The sequence below is a fragment of the Haliotis cracherodii genome, unplaced genomic scaffold (genome assembly GCF_022045235.1).
Source record: "Haliotis cracherodii isolate W230 unplaced genomic scaffold, xgHalCrac1.p SCAF_3, whole genome shotgun sequence".
Classification (NCBI taxonomy): domain Eukaryota; kingdom Metazoa; phylum Mollusca; class Gastropoda; order Lepetellida; family Haliotidae; genus Haliotis; species Haliotis cracherodii.
In genome coordinates, this window is record NW_027266286.1 from 67670439 (window position 1) to 67690827 (window position 20389).

Consider the following 20389-nt stretch of genomic DNA (forward strand, 5'->3'; position numbering starts at 1 on the left):
TGACTTAACAATATGATACATATGCGGGTAGATTTTGTGTTTTTAATTAACAATTAAATCTTGTATAATGTCTGAAGGACCGGTTTGCCTCAGTGTGTGCAGTCAAGTTTTGTAAATACAGTATCTGTTTTAAAATAATGCTTGGTTTTAAGTACATTAACTCGCCTTTAAAATAAGTACTCGGGAAATAGATGAGTGGACAAACTGTGAATGGTTCAACTTCTGATAGACATTTTTATATCGTGAGCGATTTGTGTGTGTATCATGTCATAACCTAACTATGTGTACCATTTTGTGATGTGTACCTTTCTAGAGAAGAGACCCCGAATCAAGTAAAGAGCATGCATGTCAGAATGGCTCATTGTGATTTAGAGAGAAGAGTTATTGATGGGGCTGAAACGATACATCGGTGCACTGCAAGGTTTCATGCGACGATACGATCAACAATATGTTTCGTTCTGTATCGATACAATACAATACACTGTCTAACATAAATTACAACTCGTTTAACGAGCTCCCAGCGTTTTTGTGAGTCAAATACTGCAAAATGTGTTGTAATTAGCGTTTTAAGTTCATCACTAAAAAAAGCCTCTAAGAACATTAGTCTACAACTAGATTTTCCTTTTGAACCTGCTCTGAAATGCTCATAGTTAAGAATTTTCCACATGGTTTGTTGTAAATATGAGTATTGCAATACATACTGTATGGTGACCTATAGCATGGAGACCTTGCTGTATCGTTTCTCCCCCAGTTATTGATAGAACTGTGACTGTTCGTAACTAAGTCCACTCAAGGTTATGTCCGTGGAGTGTGCAGTCCAGACCTGTATTCTGCACTGGCTGAAAGTGCAGGCCACAGTGGGAAGGATCTCTACCCCCGAGCGTCAAGTCAAAGAAATTATTGTGTGCTGAAATGGTGTCATTTCATTCATCAACTTGTGTCATATTGATTGAATGGATGATTGGAAATGTATTATACTAGAGAATATATTTGTGATAAAAACAACCTGATTCTGTTGTTATATTTATAAAAAAGTTAACGAGTTTGTCACAGTGTGAACAAGTTTAGGACTGTGATGGGTACTCAAGTACCTGATAACAGGTCAGGTATAGATGGACTCAGTCCCCAAGGAGGGGGAGATAACTCAAAATGAAAGTTGTTGACAAGGACAGATAACTCTTGCCTGCAGAACACCTAGACTGAAGAAATGGATGAGAAATGTTCCAGCACTGTATGGTTGCACTTTGACCTTGAAATGGCCAAAAAGAAAAAAAATGCAGTTTATGGGACCATTACATATTTACACACAGACACTGCCAAGTCACACAAATGTAAACATCTTACTATGAAACACAAATTGGTGTCAAGTTCTCCTGGTCAATGTATAGCACTATGCACACATCTCAACTTGAGCACATTCACATGGAAACTATCTAGCAAGCTTTTTACTGGCGAGGCAATGCATTTGTGTGTGTATGAGATCTTCAGTCTCTTAGTTTTGTTTCGCACTCAGTCCATATTCCCTGATGCCATATCTCAGAACTATTCATAGATATGTTGTTTGACATCCAAAGATAAGACACATTTTTCACATTATAATTATTATCATCTAATGCTGGTTTCATAGTGCTAGCCCAGAGATATTATGCTGCAGTTAAACATGGGTACCCCACCCAGACACAGTATACAAATATTAGCCGATCAGTCCTTGTTTATAACCCCGGGTTGAAAACCATTATACATTTCTTTTGAAATTTTCTATATAGATCAGCCTAGTGGTGAATTGGTGCCTTTTGATGCACCAATTTATTTTTTCTTAAATTATGTTTTCATGACAACAAGTTGGGACTTTACTGATTCCAGGTAGGAATAGGTCTTCAGCAACCCATGCTTGCCGTAAAAGGTGACTATGCTTGTCGTAAGAAATGACAAACGGGATCGGGTGGTCAGGCTCTCTGACTTGGTTGATGCATGTCATCGATCCCAATTGCATGGATCGATGCTCATGATATCAATCACTGGATTGTCTGGTTCAGACTTGATTATTTACAGGCTGCTGTCATATAGCTGGAATATTGCTGAGTGCGGTGTTAAACAACCAACTTAAAATGAGGTTAGTGCTCGTTTCTAACCTTTCTGGATGGAACTTGCTATACAGATCAGTCTACTGGTGAACTGGTGCCTTTTGAACATATAGGATTTTGAAAATTTCTGAAAACAGCATTATTTTCTTCTTCACTGAACTGAAGATATCCAATGGCAATGAACCAAAAGTGTGGTGTAAGTAGCTGAACTCCATGTCTGAATTGCACCAGACCGGGGGGATATGTCATCTCCAGATGACTCTTGTTTATCCTCTTCGTGCCGAGCGTCAGGCATTACTTTAATTTTTTAGTATGACGCGGCTGGTGAACAAACCACCGACCTTCCTCTTTCCCAATCTCCATAAAATCAGATCTTACATTACGGGTCACGTCTGCAGGACCTTTCATCCGACCAATCACAGCATCGCTTACCAGTTTCAGTGTCTTGTGATGATGCAACCTTGAAATGGTAAAAACGAGGCAGTTCGAATGACACTTACGGGCTCTACACTTGATTCCGTCCAAATAACCATCTACATGGGATAAACATTTGAAATGGACGAGTCTTTCTTGGGGCGTACTGCCATGCAATCTCGGACATATATTACACATCAAAGATTTTTTCATCATTTTTAATCGATAATTTTCAAAGCGAGGTTGCACGTTTGAAACTAGTGTGGTCAAGATCGAGAAAACTGCTTTCTGATTGGTTAATAGCAACTTCTTGGCATTTCATTTGATCGATCAAAGTTCAAAAAAGGTTTTTCTGACATAACCTGTAATGGGATTTCCTTGATCTTTGCTAAGCTGTAGCGACACATTTGTGTTTCAATACACAAAAAATCAGTAAGATTGTATGTTGCAGCAAATTCACATATTCACAATGAACAACCACTTTGACCGCCCAACGATTAGGACTAGGGCTGGGATGAGTCCAAATTTACTACCCGGGTACCCATCCCCCTATTACCCTTCCCTACCTGGGTACCCTCTGTATGTCTCAAGAGAGGAGTACAAAATATCCGACTGAGAAATGTTTGAACGGAGGGCTGACAAAAAGTATTTTGATACACTCCCATACACTATGAAATGATCTGATCATGTACACACTGCAGTAGACTAACATATAGTCTCTGAAATGAACATATCGTACAGAAAAAACAGTTGTTCAGTTATCTTAATAAAAATATAATAAAAAGGGAGCCCAGTGATTCTCTTCATTTTCAGATACTGCAGTAATCTAGACTTGCCAAACATTATATACTTGCATGGGCTGTAGTTGATATATTTGTATCAGGGTCTGTAAGACAGACTAACACTGCAGTTGACTGAAGCTTTATTTTTATTCAAACATAAAAGTCACAAGCTATGAGTATATTGTCAGAAAGAATTACCAATCTTAGCAACTTGAAGTGTAACCATGGTGTTCTAGATAATTTTCGTCATTAAACAATACATTTTGTGACTAACCACGGGGCCGGGTAGTCATCTGGGTACCCTGATCCTACTCAGTACCCACTCGCCCGAGTACCCAAGTCACTCACCCCTGCCCTAATTAGTACAGTCCCTTTTACTAAGACTTGACGCCTAGGAGATCGAGTTAGTGAGATAATTTCAGAGATACTGGTAGATCTGGGAGAAAATGTGTGTACATCAGGTTGCTCTTTCCAATGATAAGGTACTGAGCAGGCTTACTGTCACACAGTATTTCAGTCATGTTGTGACCACTGAATGATTTGTTCTTTGTTTAACACCGCACTCAGCAATATTCCAGCTATATGATGACGGTCTGTAAATATTGAGTCTGGACCAGACAATCCAGTGATTGACATCATGAGCATCAATCTACGCAATGGGGATACAATAACATGCATCAAATCAGTCAGCTAGCCTGACCACCTGATTCAGTTAGTCACCTCTTTTGACAAGCATAGTCGCCTTTTGAAGCAAGCATGGGTTGCTCAAGACCTATTCTACCCCGCATCGTCACGGGTGACCAGCAAATGAAGACAGTGTATTGATCTTATAAGGATTAGGCTATGGTTGAGATGTTACAATATCCTACCAGAGTTTGAAAGAAAAGTTTACCCTAGTGTTACTGTAGCAAAATTTAAGGATAAGCTTCTACTTCTTACAAACATACATTGTACTGACAACATTTCACAAAATAGTCATCTTTATGCCACACAACTGGCCAGAAAGGTGTAAATACATTCATTTACTGAGATTACATCAATCTCATTAAAATCAAATCTTAGACCTGTGACCATCACTGTAGCAGTAGTGAGCATCTAACATCTGATTTTAATGAGATTAAGATCATATTTATACATGAATACCAGTACCTACATTTGTGCCATAATCAAAGACGGAAACTACATTTGATGTGTAAAGACGCCAGCAAACCCTGGATGACTGCAATCGTCAACAACAACCTTCACAGTAAACACTGTAGCAAGAATCAATGGAAGCAGAGGCTACACATAAACGGTCATGTAACTTTGGCCCCTTGGTAAGTCTAGGTAGAGCTGTTTGGGTTGAAAATATGCTACTAAAAAGAGGTGAGGTGAGGTGAGGTGAGGTGAAATTGGGTTTAACGTCACGTCCAAGATTATTGTACTTATATAGCAAAGGTCATGCACGTGTGTGTGTGACTGCTTGTTCTTGTCTGGACAGATGCTGATTTATAGTGCTAGCCCACTGAGATACCACGCCGCAGTTTAACATGAATACCCAATCCAGACACAGTATAATGACTCTCGACCATTCCTTGTTTTATCCCTTTAATGCCAAGCGCCAGACAGGGTAACAACAAGTACCATCTTTTAACGCCTTTTCGTATGACGCGGCCGGGGATCGAACCCCTGACCTACCGCTCTCTGGGCGGACGCTCTACAACTAGACCACGGTGGCGGTCCTACTGAAAAGAAGTTAAAGAACAAAGGTTTTTCCAATAATTATAGTTAGTCAGTCATGGCTGGTGGGTGCTGCAACACACAGGCTTCTAATGGGGTGTTCTTTAACTTGTTTTGAGTAGTATACGGCCATGACATGATCTGTTTACCATCACTGACAAGAAGAGTTGTGAAATAGAAGCATTTTTATTATTATTATAAATAACTATTGTTGTATATTATTGTAAAATTATCTTTGATCACACTGATCATGAAATGAATTCCATGATTGCCATATTAGTGTCAACATTGACGAGAAAGCCACATCAGCAGCTTTGAAGATTCGCATAATACCTTGATAGCAATGAATGGTTCACAGAAATATGCATTCCATGATTGCCACATTAGTGTCAACATTGACGAGAAAGCCACATCAGCAGCTTTGAAGATTCGCATAATACCTTGATAGCAATGAATGGTTCACAGAAATATGCATTCCATGATTGCCACATTAGTGTCAATATTGACGAGAAAGCCACATCAGCAGCTTTGAAGATTCGCATAATACCTTGATAGCAATGAATGGTTCACAGAAATATTTCTTTTTCATTGATCGCACAACACATGCATAAAAGATCGGTAATCTGACACCTAAAACTCAACAACCCAATTCTGATTTTTTTCAGCTTTATGGAACATAAATGTTCATTACACAGCCAGAAGATACTGAGACAAGCTTGTCTAGGCCATTTAAGTTTTCTTCTCCTCTCCTTCTTCTCTGAGCTTCTTCTGCCACTCCAAGGACTGTCTGGATATACTCTTGCCTTGCTTCGCTTCTCTCTTGCCCACATAGATCATCAGGAAACAGGCCATGATTGTCGCAACTCCCATTCCTAAGTTCACACGAATTCGGAGCCAGTCTCTGGATTTCAGTATCTGAGAATGTCTGAAATTAACAGAAAGTATATTTTAATATTGAATATCATTACGTTTATTCTTAGAGTGATTGAGTATGGCTTTACACTGATTTTAGCAATAGCCCAGCAATATCACACCAGGGGACACCAGAAATGGGCTTCACACATTGTACCTCTGTGGGCTTTGGCATGACGAGCCACTACAAAAAAAATCATGGTATGAAACATTGTTCCCTAGGGGTGACTATTAGTCTGGAAATCACTATTGCGATAACTATTGATATTGAAAGAAACTATTACAATAACTATTTATATTGCAAGCAACTATTGCGATTAATATTGATAGTTTTCACTGTATCATTTCAGATGGATTTTAGAGTTGAATTAAACCTTGGAACTGAAGTTTCCTTTGAATGTGATAACCATAACAACAAAGAAAATATGAGATATGACTGATTTGTTTTTTCTTTACCCTAATGATTTAAGAAAAAGAAACTTCCACATTACCATGGGTAAATTACTACCACTCATGATCAAAAGAAAAACAAACAGCACTGCATGTACAATCGAAACTATCGATGTTCCTAACTGAAATCGATACTTTTGATCGAAAACTAATTTAACAATAGATTTATTGACTTTAAGTGCTTACCAATAGCAATATATCGATATTTCGATTTATCGTGACACCATTATTGTTCCCTTTCACATGTATGGCTCAATATAAATGAAAGGGATTTTGTAAGCAAGTTGAATGTTAAAACAACAATAGGTATGACCACGGACATATACAAGTCTGTGGTATGACTTACGATATTTCTTTAGGTACTGCCTCTACCGAGGGATAAACCTTCTGGAGAACGAGAATCTTCTTGTCGAAATTGGATGGGCGATGTGTTCTACCCACTGGTTCTGGCCGACCTGTAAAATAAAGCACTTGTGTTCCAATCTCAACCTTGCTACTGCCCTCGTCTTCGATCATCCAGTGTTAAATATCTCTGTTTTCATAAAAACCTAGACCTAGACCCATTCACCACCATTGTTTTGTGTCTGGGTGGAAGAGCAAAATGCTTAAAATAGCCCTCCAATAAAATTACCCTGTTCATCACGATTGAAATAAGAGGCAACATCACCATATCTCTGTGAACTGGGAACTAGTGATTCAGACGATCGCTACTCTAGCTGCCGACTGACACACAATATCTGAAAAATGAAGGTTGTGAAAGAACTGCGGTTGCAGCGGCAGTTGTGCTACCTCTGACTTAACGGAGATATATAGTACTGAAATTTCTACCTCATAAAATTTATTGCAAATATAAGACTGGTTTGAAAAGCAGACTGTGCAAAATATTGTCCTTCGTTAATAGAAAACTTTCAAATGTTGCCACTTTTTTAATTTATTGTACACCATTCAATGTGAGCAAACCAAATACTGCCTTATATATCTGAATGACATATGTCACTTAAAGTTATTTGTGTTATGCCAAAATATGTTTGACAAGTTTGTTTTTAAATATAACTTTGTATTCATGACTCACTTATATCAACTTTTCCTTGTCACTATATGGCTGAAACAATGCTGATGCACCGTCTAATTTAACCCACTCACTCACTAACGTATATTTGTATGATTATGGACATAAAGTTATACATTTGATAAGAAAAATAACTTGAGGTATAAGGCAAAATTATCTAATGGACTAATCATCAGGCAGCTTGGGCACATTTCTGTATAGAGAAAGGTACATTGCATCTTCCCGAGGCAAGAGAGTTAACTGACTTTAAAAGTCCAGTTTCCACCCTTGCCGAACTAGGCTGGAATCCCTGGGCTCGATCGTAGTGCCACCAGTGGCTATTACGAGTTATGTCCCTTCTATGCCTCTCCTATGGACCAATCAGATTCCACCTCTCGTATCACTTGCATTTGCTTCAAACAAAACTGCGGCGCCCAGTCAAGACGATCTGATCGATAATCAAGATCTATATATTATGATAAAACGAGTCTTACATCGCAAAGTGCATCAAAACACGTGAGCACCTTGATTAAAAACATGAAAAGATTTAGAAAATATCTGTTGACAACGAGTTAGCGGTGCACATGCTTTGCAAATCCTTCAATCAACTGAAATCTGCATGACAGTTTACGAAGCGGATTTCGATTTCGGAGCGTGATTTTGATTGGACTATGCATAGACACGTTAGTCCAGCCAAAATGTAACTCCATAATACCAGCCTAGTTTGGCAAGGGTGGAAACTGGACTTTTATAGTCAGTTACCTCACTTGCCTCAGGAAGATGGGTTCATTGTAGGGCTGGGCAACTCTGGTACTCGGGTCAGGTGGGTACTGAGTAGGACCTGCCTACCCATAGGACTACCCGGGCCCGTGGTTAGTCATGTGATACACTGTTTAATAACAAAAATGATCTAAAACTCTATGGTTACAAGTCACTAATGTTCTCCTTTCTTTCTGACCTATATAAGATAAAGCTTCCGTCAACTACAGTGTATGCATGACCAGATCATTTTATATGAGTATATAAATACATTTTGCCTGGGCTACGGTCAAACTTTTCCCAATCAGACAGTTTGTACCTATCTCTTGAGACCTACATCAGGTACCGGGGTAGGATTGCTTAAGGGGAAGTGTACACACAAAAATAACTTTCTATCTTTTTCTAAACAAAACGCAATTTTAGAATTAGTTAGTATTTTTGTTTGAAAATATAAACTCATTTTTTTCACAGTGAAAGTAGGAAGCTCACAATAGTGTGAAAATGATATGCCGTTATGAGGCCTTCGTTTGAGCTAAACAGGCCTGAGTTATCCCCCTTAGATTATGACGTAATTGGTGCCAATTCAACTGGGTCCCTGTCTATTCTCAACGCAAAATATATCAAGTACCAGTTTGTGGTAAAACAACATGGCCTACGACACACTCCGGCGCAGTGGTGACTCAGCATAACACTATGCTGGCTGGCATCCGAGACGCTAGAATCACACACCTGTACCTACACCATGTGAAGCGGCTCTAACAATGAAAGCAGTTTTATTTTTTTATATATTTTTTATTTCGGTTTTCTCGTAATTCAAGTGGCTAAAATGGTTATAAATGGGAACTATTATTGATATATTATTTTATTGGTTAATTAATTTTCATTATCATGCATAAGAATGAAGTTTATTAGGGATATTAAACACATCCAGTGTTACGTTAGGTTACCCCAAACTCTATCCTTAGCCCTTGGATCCCCTTTACGATCAATCACCCCATTACGATCATTAGGGTTAGGTACCCATTTTGAGGCTATAAAATTACCCGCACTCTATCCATAGCCCTTGGATCACCTTTACGATCAATCACCCCTTTACTATCATCAGCGTTAGGTACCCGTTTAGTGGCCATTATAGATTCAATAGCGGCTCCTAATATTCTTCACACAAAAACGTCGAGTAAAAAGGATGAAATGGTTTTGTGTCAAATATTTAGGCCACTGGAAACTGTCCTGGAACATTCACACACGCCACTTTCACCGGCTACATTTTTTCAGTACTGATTCAAAAGCAAACTCAGCATTGTGTCATCACAAGCCATGCTCATGCCTCCCTCGTTCCTCACTATTATCCATATCATCCTTACAGTGTTCCCCACCACACTTTCCTGTCACAAACATCACCCGACGAATTATTAAATAGGTGAGGTGAAATGGGGTTTATGTTGTGTCCAAGATTATTGCACTTATATAGTGACGTTCATGCATGATTTATAGTGCTGGTACACTGAGATAACATGCCGCAGTTTTTAACATGAATACCCCACTCAGACACAGTATACTGACTCTGAGCCGACCAGTCCTTGTTTTAGCCCCATAATGCATAACGCCAGACAGGGTAACAACAAGTTCCATTTTGGTATGGCGCGGCCTGGGATCGACCCTGGACTGGACGGACGCTCTACCATTAGACCCCGGAGGTGGTCGAATTATTAAATACCATGTCATGTATGCGTACCCGCGTGTTCCACGTCTGACACCTGGAGCCGTTTTCAGTTTGCGCCATACCGGCTCATTCCTCACCACTCGGTATCTTGTAGATTATGGAATGGGACGAGTGTGACAAATAGCATTGGGACTGAAGTCACTAAGTTTCACAGTGTGGATGTAGCTCAGTCGGTTAATAATTAGCTGTAGGGCTAACAATCTGAAGGTTGAGTGTTCGCGTCTGACAGATTCTCACATAAACTGGTTGCTTGTCTTTGAGACATGTGACCAACGGCAGAGATCGTCCTCACGAGAAGTTGTGGTATTGTATTCCAAAGGATCTCCGTTAGTTCATATTTCATAGGGATAAGAGTTTATGTTTTTAAATTTATAAATTAGGACTGGATCTCATATTCTTGTAACATGAAAACTTGGTAACGTGTCAGATGGGCCATCGCTGGCGTTTCTTGATACTATTTGATAAATAGGCATAAATACCAGTTGGTTTTGCATTCTCGCAAAAGGATCGGCCTTGATTTTGACAGATCGGGGACCTGTTCATCAATCCCTGACTGTTCAGCACAATCGATTTGTCTGTGGCTTTGTAACATCTTGAGCCGACCAGCTGTAGGAGATCGTACGCCCATCTTCTGTAGGGCGAGCAAAATGCCATCGGACTGGCGGTGGAGAGTAGCAGATCTTTCACAATGCGTCCAAGTTGCTTGGGTTGACCTCCAAACGTGATCGCCACAGTTTCCGGGGAATCCCAAGTTCCTCCATTTAAGAAACGAATATTTTGATTGGCTTTCAAATCGCAACATTTAGTAAAACACGATTGGATTGGATAATGTCTGAGAAAATCCCTTTTAGTCCGTATGTTCCAACACATCCTCATAGATTAAAAATTATAATGCTGTCGAGAAGAGGGTTCTCCACCATGCCGGTGCCAGGGATTGAATCTGATATGTGAAGGGCGGGAGAGTTTCTTTTATACTCTCACTGGTATGTGATCACGTTGTGCTGTTTTTATTACGACACAACAAACCCGAATGTTTACTTTCAAATGAAACTGAAAGTTCAAATGGAAAATTTGGAAACAGTGCTGTAGCTAATCTACATAGATTATTTATGAAGTGTGTGAGTGTTCGCAATTATGACAGCACTCAAGTATATTTCATAAAGTATATTACTTGGCTAGTATCATATATAGAGGCCACATGTATTATTCATGGAATAATTTATTGATTCATCTCTAAATGTCATAGACGTGAATGAATGGATATCTCTTTGCGGCCTGATAATCATTCTTATGTATGTATGTTAAAGCCTGTACTGTGTTCTTGTTACTTTGTTAATTGTTGATATGGTAAATGTATATATCAAATACAGGAATGTACATGTATAATTATTCTGGTATTTGAAAAATTACAAGAATTGCCATGACATGATATATTCAATGAAATTCCCAGTCATGTCCAAGCCATTTCACATCATCAGTCAGTGCCAATATAATTGGTCTTGAAAGCCTGGGATGGGGTATTGGTTACACCAGATTGTCGGCCTATATGGTAGGCCTATATTGTAACTCATGATAAGCTGTTTTTGAGCAGAGTATTGCATACATGTGTATTTATATGGTAATTTCAACAGCATTGTTTCAGAAATGGCAGAGGGGCGAGTTGGCGACACAATGGAGTCTGACAACAAAGACGAGACATTCACCTGCATCCTGTGTGGGAAGGCGGAGTTGTCGGAAGATGAGATGAAGTTCCATATTATGGTGGAACACATAGAAGAAAATGTCTGCTGCCCCTTCTGTGACCAGAACTGCCTCACTCCAGAAAAGCTTAACTGTCATATTAACGATGAACATATGGATCTCCTCAGTCCTGTGAATCGAGACTCTGATGAGTTTCCAGAGGCCAGTGGCACCAACGGAGAAATGGTCATAGATAAATCCGACACAGAGTTTGATAATATTGAAAGTTCCAAGGTTATCATCAACTATGTGAATGACAGTGACAGTTCAGAGCAGGGAAACCCTCATGAAGATGGAAGCAGAACTATTGTAAAACAAAACGAAAAGAACATAGAATCCAGTCAGATAAATTCACAAGATGATGTCACATCAAAAATTGATGTGAAACGTTCAAAGCTTTACTTAGATGTACCAAAGTCTTTCAATGGTGCTCAACAGCGCCGGAACAAGTCCTCAGCTGGTTCTGAGGACACACAGACTGGGCCAGTTGTCTCCCTTGCCACACCTGATCACACGTTTCACTGTCCAATCTGCAGTTATAGCACAAACTCGGAGGTGTTGATACAGCAGCATGTCAACCGCGACCACCGGGACATCCTAAGCCCGATGAAGGCACAGGAACATGCCATGTCGGAAGACAAATATGATATGTTGTATTCTTGTCCAATCTGTGGCATGAGTTATGATACTCCACGCACACTAGAACTGCACATCAACTCCAAACATGTTGACATTCTGAGTCCCAATAGTTGTAACAAGCAGCAGCCAACAACACCAGGCGCCCAGTCAGCAAGTTCCGGAGAAAATGGTGACATGTTGTACTGCCCAGTGTGTGACCAGGAGTTTGGGGACACCCTCACTCTGTCTGCACATGTAGATGGCCATTTCTCAGCGGAGCAGACGCCAGGTAGGTGATCCCTGAAAGGTCGCCAGATGTGTTTCAAATTGACCATAGTACAATATCTGTGACTTTTTGACAGGTCAGGTATTTTTTTTGAAAAAATAACCATCCAGAGCTCAAGATAAGATGCATATTTGCTTAAAATATGCAAAATAAATCCCCATATCCCAATTAATTTTGAGATGCTTGCATACAAATATAACTGAGAAAAATACCAAAATAGTATAATAACACTGTGCACAATTACAAAATGTAGCTTATGTCCTTACAAATCTTTATTAATAACTGATTAAATGCAGGCATGACATAGACATGAACTCTACTCTGGTGGATAATGCACAAAAGTGCATTGATAATCATCAGTAGTTTGTCTATCACAGGAAAGGCTGCATATTTACGCAGGAGGTGAAAATATTCTTCCATGACATTTAAGAATCCTGCATTCTTATTGATCATGCAGCAAGAAGTATTTTATCTATTTTTACCATGGTTTTGTTGATGACTACACAATGTCTCCTGTATATTTTGTGTCGTTGTGAAACTGCTGTATGTTCTGTTGATGTGAAACTGCTGTTTTGTGTTGATGTGAAACAGTTGTAAGTTCTGTTGATGTGAAACTGTTGTATGTCCTGTTGATGTGAAACTTGTATGTTCTGTTGATGTGAAACTGCTGTTTTGTATTGATGTGAAACTGCTGTATGTGTGTTGACGTGAAACTGTTGTATGTCCTGTTGATGTGAAACTTGTATGTTCTGTTGATGTGAAACTGCTGTTTTGTATTGATGTAAAACTGCTGTATGATGTGTTGATGTGAAACTTGTATGTTCTGTTGATGTGTAACTGTTATGTGTTGTATTGATGTGAAACTGTTGTATGTTCTGTTGATGTGTAACTGTTGTGTGTTGTATTGATGTGAAACTGTTGTGTGTTGTGTTGATGTGAAACTGTTGTGTGTTGTGTTGATGTGAAACTGTTGTGTGTTGTGTTGATGTGAAACTGTTGTGTGTTGTGTTGATGTGTAACTGTTGTGTGTTCTGTTGATGTGTAACTGTTGTGTGTTGTGTTGATGTGAAACTGTTGTGTGTTGTGTTGATGTGAAACTGTTGTGTGTTCTGTTAATGTGAAACTGTTGCATGTTCTTTAAATATGTTGTCAGTGTGTAACTTTACTGTATGTGCTGTCAGTGGCCGAGATGTCTGATGCTCTCCTTGCTGAAGAACTACAACGATGTGAGACTGCATCAGTCAGTAGAGAGAAGAAAGACTTCCAGATGCTCCAGGTGAGAATCTCTCCTTCAATATCCTGTTACTATGGTTATATAAATATATGCACAAACACTCAAAGATATTGTCACTATTACATGATGGATAAATCATGACAGTTAGTCTATAGTCTATGAATTTACCTTAGTTTCTATTTGACACATCTTTATAATCACCTTTCAATAACTGGGCAACTGATCTGTGATGACTATCGCAAATAAATGTCACAGGTTCATTACAACTTCAGAAATCTCTCCCGTCACGATTATCATTTCGGCCATTTTTAACATCTTGTACTTGATGTAAATGTATTATGATGCGCTATCATTGTGTCTGACTTACTGAGGTAGTTCTTAACAGACCTTTCTCACCCAATGATGATATTATTTGAATACATTTCTTGTAAACAAACTACAACAGATCCCGTCACCTCTCTTTTTTGGGAACTATTTCATTTGGCGATACAGGTGCTTATTGTATGGCTGTCAGTGTAAACATGAAGTCACACATATAGGGTGAGGGTCTAATTGTATGAACGTCCTCGCAAGTTCTGATGTTCCTACATTTTTGCCCCCGACCTGTGAAGGTTCATACTCCAATGAGCTCACACAAAGTGAAAGTCAGTTCTTAAATTAGGAGTGTATCGTTACTGATTCCTGCACTACATAAATCTTCTGCTGCAGGCGATGTATGGCATGGACGAGAAGGCCAGCTACAAACAGCAGTACGAGAAGAGTCTGGAGCGAGCTGTGTGGAAGGGGGATCTCACCATCTCTGAGTTCTACCAGCAGAAGACTCGGTTACAAGCCAGTGACATGAACGGAGTGGACGATGGACATTCCTGTACCAGAGGTAGGCAGACACAAACTCAGTGGTGTGGCATGTGTTCTGTAGTCAATGGACATTCCTGTACCAGAGGTAGGCAGACACAAACTCAGTGGTGTGGAATGTGTTCTGTAGTCGATGGACATTCCTCTACCCGAGGTAGGCAGACACAAACTCAGTAGTGTGGAATGTGTTCTGTTGTCCATGGACATTCCTGTACCAGAGGTAGGCAGACACAAACCCAGTGGTGTGGAATGTGTTCTGTAGTCGATGGACATTCCTGTACCAGAGGTAGGCAGACACAAACCCAGTAGTGTGGAATGTGTTCTGTTGTCCATGGACATTCCTGTACCAGAGGTACGCAGACACAAACCCAGTGGAGTGGAATGTGTTCTGTTGTCCATGGACAAGAAGCCTTAAGCTTGTCTCAAGACAAAGACCCTTTTGGGGATTTCTTTGTAGAAAAAGCTTCCATTTTCAAATATTTCCACTTGCCCCAAATTTGTTTATTTACACACTCTGCCTTAATCTGTCATAAATAGTGGTCACTTGGCTGTCAAAATTATTTTTTTGAGATTGTGAATAATTCATTCTTCCAGGCATAATCCCTCACCTTCAGCAATTCTACAGGAAGTGCCCCGGTTTCGTCAATCAGGCCTGGCTGTGCTCTGCTGTCGACCATTACAGTGGTTCCTACGGCGACAAGGGCTGGGGCTGTGGCTACCGGAATCTACAGATGCTGTTATCTTCACTTTCATCAGATCCAAACTTTTGTAAAGTTCTCTTCAATGGTGAGTGAAGAAATGTAATAAGATAATTAGCAGAAAGTTTGGCAAAAGGCATTTTATATGTGAACATGTAGAGTTTGTTCCAAGCACCATTGTAGCATCTGGACCTGTAGGTTTAAGGTGACCGATATTGATTGGTGATGGCCATGCAGAATGTCTCCCAAAATTGATCTCAGAATTCCAATAACATTTTAAACATGGCTGCCATGGGAGCTGTATTTAAAAAACGTTATACAGAAATTTATCTACATGCCCCTCAAAGTGCAAAGATTACGGAGCTGACACTTTGTATTAACGTTCACAGTTATGGTGTCTCTAAATTTTGCTGACTACCTCTGTGGTCTAGTGTCCGCCTAGAGAGTGGAAGGTCTGGGGTTCGATCCCAGGCCGCGTCATACCAAAAGTCGTTAAAAGGTAGAACTTGTTGTTACCCTGTCTGGCGCTCGGCATGAAGGGCCTGAAACAAGAAGTGGTTGGCTTGGAGTCAGTGTACTGTGTCTGAGTGGGGTATTCATGTTAAACTGCAGTATATTATCTCATGGGGCTAGCATTTCACTTCACCTCTAAAGTTTCTAATTTCTATCCAATTTTAAACATGGACACCATTATTTCTTTATAATTCAGGTGAGCTTATACTTTGTTGCTTTTAAACTCAGTCAGTCTTACATGTTTACCACAAAATGATGGTGACATTGGCCATGTGTCACCAGGTCGCCCACTAATCCCGTCCATCCCAAAGATCCAACGTCTGATTGAGGCCGCCTGGGAGAAGGGTTTTGACAAGCAGGGCTGCGAGCAGCTCGGGGGGCGTGTCGCCAACACCAGGAAGTGGATCGGCGCCACAGAGATCGTGGCCACACTGTCTTCCCTCAAGATGAAGTCAGTTCCTGCCTTGTGTTACTACTATATATTCTAGCTACTGTTGAAACGAAGTAAGGGATATACGGCATGAAATTATGAGAGATTAGTGTGGGTTTACAAATTATTGATTAACAAGTGAGCCTTGGCTTACAAGATACCAAATAGACTGGACAAAATTAAAACAAATTTTAAAAAATGGTTTCAGCAGTATTAAATTCTGTACTTAGAGAAAAGAAGTATGATATCTGAGGATAGCCAGTGGTGATTGACTTGTGAAAAATCATTGTTTATTCAAAAATGAAATATCCTCATATTTACCTATAATCATCTCCTGTAGGAACAAAAGCCAAAGTAAGAGATGTTTCGGCTGGTGTTTTGATATTCCGTGTTGTTTGTTGACATGTTGATACCATCTCAGTGCCAACTCAATAGGATATGCTCACGGATAAACTAGCTTTGATGAGTAAACATCTTTTATTTCCAGATGTCAGTTGATCGACTTCCATTCCCCATCTGGCCCTGATGGGACTCACCCAAAGCTGTTCCAGTGGGTGAAGGAATACTTTAGCCGTCCCGGCGCCTTTAAGCCCCCACTCTATCTCCAGCACCAAGGTCAGCCACAGGACCTTTATAGTATTGTTATGTCTCAATTAGAATCTTTGAAGTTCCAGATTAGACCTGATTATCATCCTTGTTTTGTCAGTCCCAGATGAATTCTGCGATTCCGCAATCATGGAAAGATGTGACTTATCGCAGAATTTCAGAAATATCACAGAATTTGCCTTTTTTTATCATTAACTTTTCTAACAAAATTTGCACTTGAATGATGGTCAGACATACATGTATAAAATATGAATTTGAAATGATTAATTCTCACTTTTAAGCATTCTTGTGCTATTATTACGACATTAAGTTGTTAAACCAAACCTGAAATGTCTAAATGAAAGAGATTACAATTTGTAAAGAAGAAAAGTGAGTTTGTATTAATTTTTTTGGGAAAAGTGGCTATGTTTTTACCACATACATTTGGTAATGTCACAGCAGAATTTTGGTAATTTTACCGTAAAATTTTGGTAATCATACCGCAGAATTTTGGTAATTTTACCGTAGAAGTTTGGTAATTTTACCATAGAATTTTGATACTTTTACCGCAGAATTCATCTGGGACTGGCCATGACTGTGCTCAGGGGAATCACCAAGTTGTAAATGTTGATGGTCCTCTTTGCTTCCTAAAGCTGACATGCTGTGAAGTATTTGTTTGTTGTATAACCCTCCAATCAGCAATGTTCCAGCTGTATGATGCAGTCTGTAAATAATCAAGTCTGGACCAGACAATCCAGTGATTGACATCGTGAGCATTGATCTACGCAATTGGGATACAATGACATGCATCAACCAAGTCAGCGAGCCTGACCACCCTATCCCGTTAGTCGCCGAAAAACATATTTGCCTTTTACGGCAAGCATGGGTTGCTGAGACCTATTCTAGCCCCGGATCTTCAAGGTCTGTGAAGTAACTGTAATATTATTCAAAGTGGTGTTACCCAATTGGTGTCTTTTATCCAACCTTGACCTCTGCCACTAATTGAGCAATGTTTTCAGGTCACAGTCGGACAATCGTAGGCTATGAGGAAATGCGAGACAAAACTGGGCGTCTACTTATATTTGATCCCAGCACTCCCAAAAAGCAGATGATTCAGTTCACTGGCTTCATCAATGGAAACATGATGAGAACTTTACGTCGCAACATCAACGGACTCCGAGCCAAGCAGTATCAACTCGTAGCTGTAGTAGCTGTGTTGTCTGACAAGGAATATGAGGTGAGTGTATCAGGGTAGAGTAGGGGTGTGTCAGGGTAGAGTATGTGTGTGTCAGGCTAGAGTAGGGGTGTGTCAGGGTAGAGTAGGGGTGTGTCAGGGTAGAGTATGTGTGTGTCAGGGTAGAGTAGGGGTGTGTCAGGGTAGAGTATGTGTGTGTCAGGCTAGAGTAGGGGTGTGTCAGGGTAGAGTAGGGGTGTGTCAGGGTAGAGTAGGGGTGTGTCAGGGTAGAGTAGGGGTGTGTCAGGCTAGAGTAGGGGTGTGTCAGGGTAGAGTAGGGTTGTGTCAGGGTAGAGTAGGGGTGTGTCAGGGTAGAGTAGGGATGTGTCAGGCTAGAGTAGGGTGTGTCAGGCTAGAGTAGGGGTGTGTCAGGGTAGAGTAGGGGTGTGTCAGGCTAGAGTAGGGGTGTGTCAGGGTAGAGTAGGGGTGTGTCAGGCTAGAGTAAGGGTGTGTCAGGCAAGAGTAGCCATGAGTCAGGCTAGGGTAAGGGTGTGTCAGGCTAGAGTAGGGGTGTGTCAGGGTAGAGTTAGGGTATGTCAGGCTAGAGTAGGGTGTGTCAGGGTAGAGTAGGGGTGTGTCAGGCTAGAGTAGGGTGTGTCAGGGTGGAGTAGGGTGTGTCAGGCTAGAGTAGGGTGTGTCAGGGTAGAGTAGGGGTGTGTCAGGGTAGAGTAGGGGTGTGTCAGGGTAGAGTAGGGGTGTGTCAGGCTAGAGTAGGGTGTGTCAGGCTAGAGTAGGGGTGTGTCAGGGTAGAGTAGGGGCGTGTCAGGGTAGAGTAGGGGTGTGTCAGGGTAGAGTAGGGTGTGTCAGGGTAGAGTAAGGGTGTGTCAGGCTAGAGTAGGGTGTGTCAGGCTAGAGTAGGGTGTGTCAGGCTAGAGTAGGGGTGTGTCAGGGTAGAGTAGGGTGGGGCAGGGTAGAGTAGGGTGGGGCAGGCTACAGTAGGGTGGGGCAGGCTAGAGTAGGGTGTGTCAGGGTAGAGTAGGGGTGTGTCAGGGTAGAGTAGGGTGGGGCAGGGTAGAGTAGGGTGGGGCAGGCTAGAGTAGGGGTGTGTCAGGGTAGAGTAGGGTGGGGCAGGGTAGAGTAGGGTGGGGCAGGTCAGTGTAGCTGTGGGACTGAGTAGAGCAAGGGTATTGTGGACTATTTTATACGAATTTCTAACTAAAAGACAATCTGACAGTTTTCTTTTGTCGATGACCTAAGCACAATATGTAGGTTTGCAGCTTTTCAGATTTGTTTTCACTTTTCATTTATTCAGATTTGGCAGATCAGTTAACAAATTGTTTTTGAAAGAGTAGTAACTACATCTTATCTAACATCTTAGAAATCTATCCTTGCCCCTTTGACTTAAACATGATTTGCCATTGTGTAATAGAAGTAATTGTTTACAAGTAAAACATAAACTAACACAGTGGAAAAATGTTAATCTATTCTCGCATCTGTAGAAAACATGAGAAACTGGCTTTGCACAAGACAAAGGTACAACCAGCTGACCCTGCAAATAAATTCTTTATGTTTCAGGAGAGTAAAGTAATGAAGTCGGAGCGAATTAGTTGAGAGTTATCTCCCTTAGAGGCACTTCACACGTATAATATTTAGCAGAAGTCAACTGCTGCCTCCTGTCTATGCACAAGATGCCTGAGAGAGTGAGAATATCCATCTGTCATCATCCACGTTGGTCATAGGGACATGTTCCTGCATTAGTCAAACAGCCTGGCTTCACAGTATTCTTAGATATCTGACACTCAAACAGTTGAGGCTGTCAGGCAGAATCAGTCCATCAAAGTAATTTCCTGAGAAACTAGGCTAGGTGTAAATGGCAGGCCCATCAAGTTTGATTCAAGTTGTTGAAACACCAGTTTGGTTATTGAACTCAAACTTGATGTATACTACTCAAAAGAAGTTAAAGAACAAAGGGAGTCTGCCATGCCATGACAGATTCACTGTAGTAACATGAAAAAGTCGGGTGTCCTTTAACTTCTTTGGGGTAATATATATCAATCTAGCTGTACCAAGTAAATGATTATGAGATAAGGCTTAAAGAAAAAAATAGTCTTGGTTCTCAGGCATCGCCTGCATCATCATTAAGTCCGCTGCACATTTTGTTTTTATTTCCAGTTTTGAAAAAATTCTAAAAATTCTAATTCTTAAAAACGGTGTGATTCAATAACGCATGCAGTTACTTCCCTTTACGTGTGCACTGCTTTACTGCACATCTCGTGTTATAGTCATGGCGGCAATAGGAGTTTGTATGCTTCTTCATGTAGGGAGGCCCTTTCCCAGGTTGATGGTACACAACTGTTTATTTGGT

At 40.6% G+C, this 20389-nt stretch overlaps 2 protein-coding genes across 3 annotated transcripts; one reads left to right on the forward strand and one right to left on the reverse strand.

Annotated features, from left to right (window-relative positions):
• Window positions 1-5172: 5172 nt before the first annotated feature.
• LOC139474551 (UPF0389 protein GA21628-like) lies at window positions 5173-10617 on the reverse strand. The gene is made up of 3 exons (XM_071257612.1): window positions 10371-10617; window positions 6708-6816; window positions 5173-5924 (listed from the first exon to the last, which is right to left on the reverse strand). The coding sequence occupies exons 1-3, from the start codon at window positions 10543-10545 to the stop codon at window positions 5729-5731; spliced, it is 480 nt and encodes a 159-aa protein (XP_071113713.1). The 5' UTR covers window positions 10546-10617; the 3' UTR covers window positions 5173-5728.
• A 140-nt stretch (window positions 10618-10757) lies between these two features.
• On the forward strand, window positions 10758-19840 carry LOC139474725 (zinc finger-containing ubiquitin peptidase 1-like). 2 transcript variants are annotated; one of them, XM_071257838.1, is made up of 9 exons: window positions 10758-10874; window positions 11523-12538; window positions 13717-13811; window positions 14478-14646; window positions 15219-15410; window positions 16118-16286; window positions 16753-16880; window positions 17870-18087; window positions 19600-19840. In XM_071257838.1, the coding sequence occupies exons 2-9, from the start codon at window positions 11536-11538 to the stop codon at window positions 19633-19635; spliced, it is 2010 nt and encodes a 669-aa protein (XP_071113939.1). In that variant the 5' UTR covers window positions 10758-10874; window positions 11523-11535; the 3' UTR covers window positions 19636-19840. The 2 variants fall into 2 exon arrangements, with proteins under 2 accessions (XP_071113939.1, XP_071113938.1); XM_071257837.1 differs by having other exon boundaries at window positions 11534-12538.
• Window positions 19841-20389: the final 549 nt, after the last annotated feature.

Coding starts and splice junctions, on each gene's coding strand:
- LOC139474551 (XM_071257612.1), bottom strand. CDS start 10,545: ATGGCATTTTGCTCGCCCTACAGAAGATGGGCGTACGATCTCCTACAG. Junction 6,817..10,370: donor CGAGAATGCAAAACCAACTG/GTATTTATGCCT, acceptor TTTATTTTACAG/GTCGGCCAGAACCAGTGGGT. Junction 5,925..6,707: donor GCAGTACCTAAAGAAATATC/GTAAGTCATACC, acceptor TGTTAATTTCAG/ACATTCTCAGATACTGAAAT.
- LOC139474725 (XM_071257838.1), top strand. CDS start 11,536: ATGGCAGAGGGGCGAGTTGGCGACACAATGGAGTCTGACAACAAAGAC. Junction 16,287..16,752: donor CTGTCTTCCCTCAAGATGAA/GTCAGTTCCTGC, acceptor TTTTATTTCCAG/ATGTCAGTTGATCGACTTCC. Junction 18,088..19,599: donor TGTCTGACAAGGAATATGAG/GTGAGTGTATCA, acceptor TTTATGTTTCAG/GAGAGTAAAGTAATGAAGTC.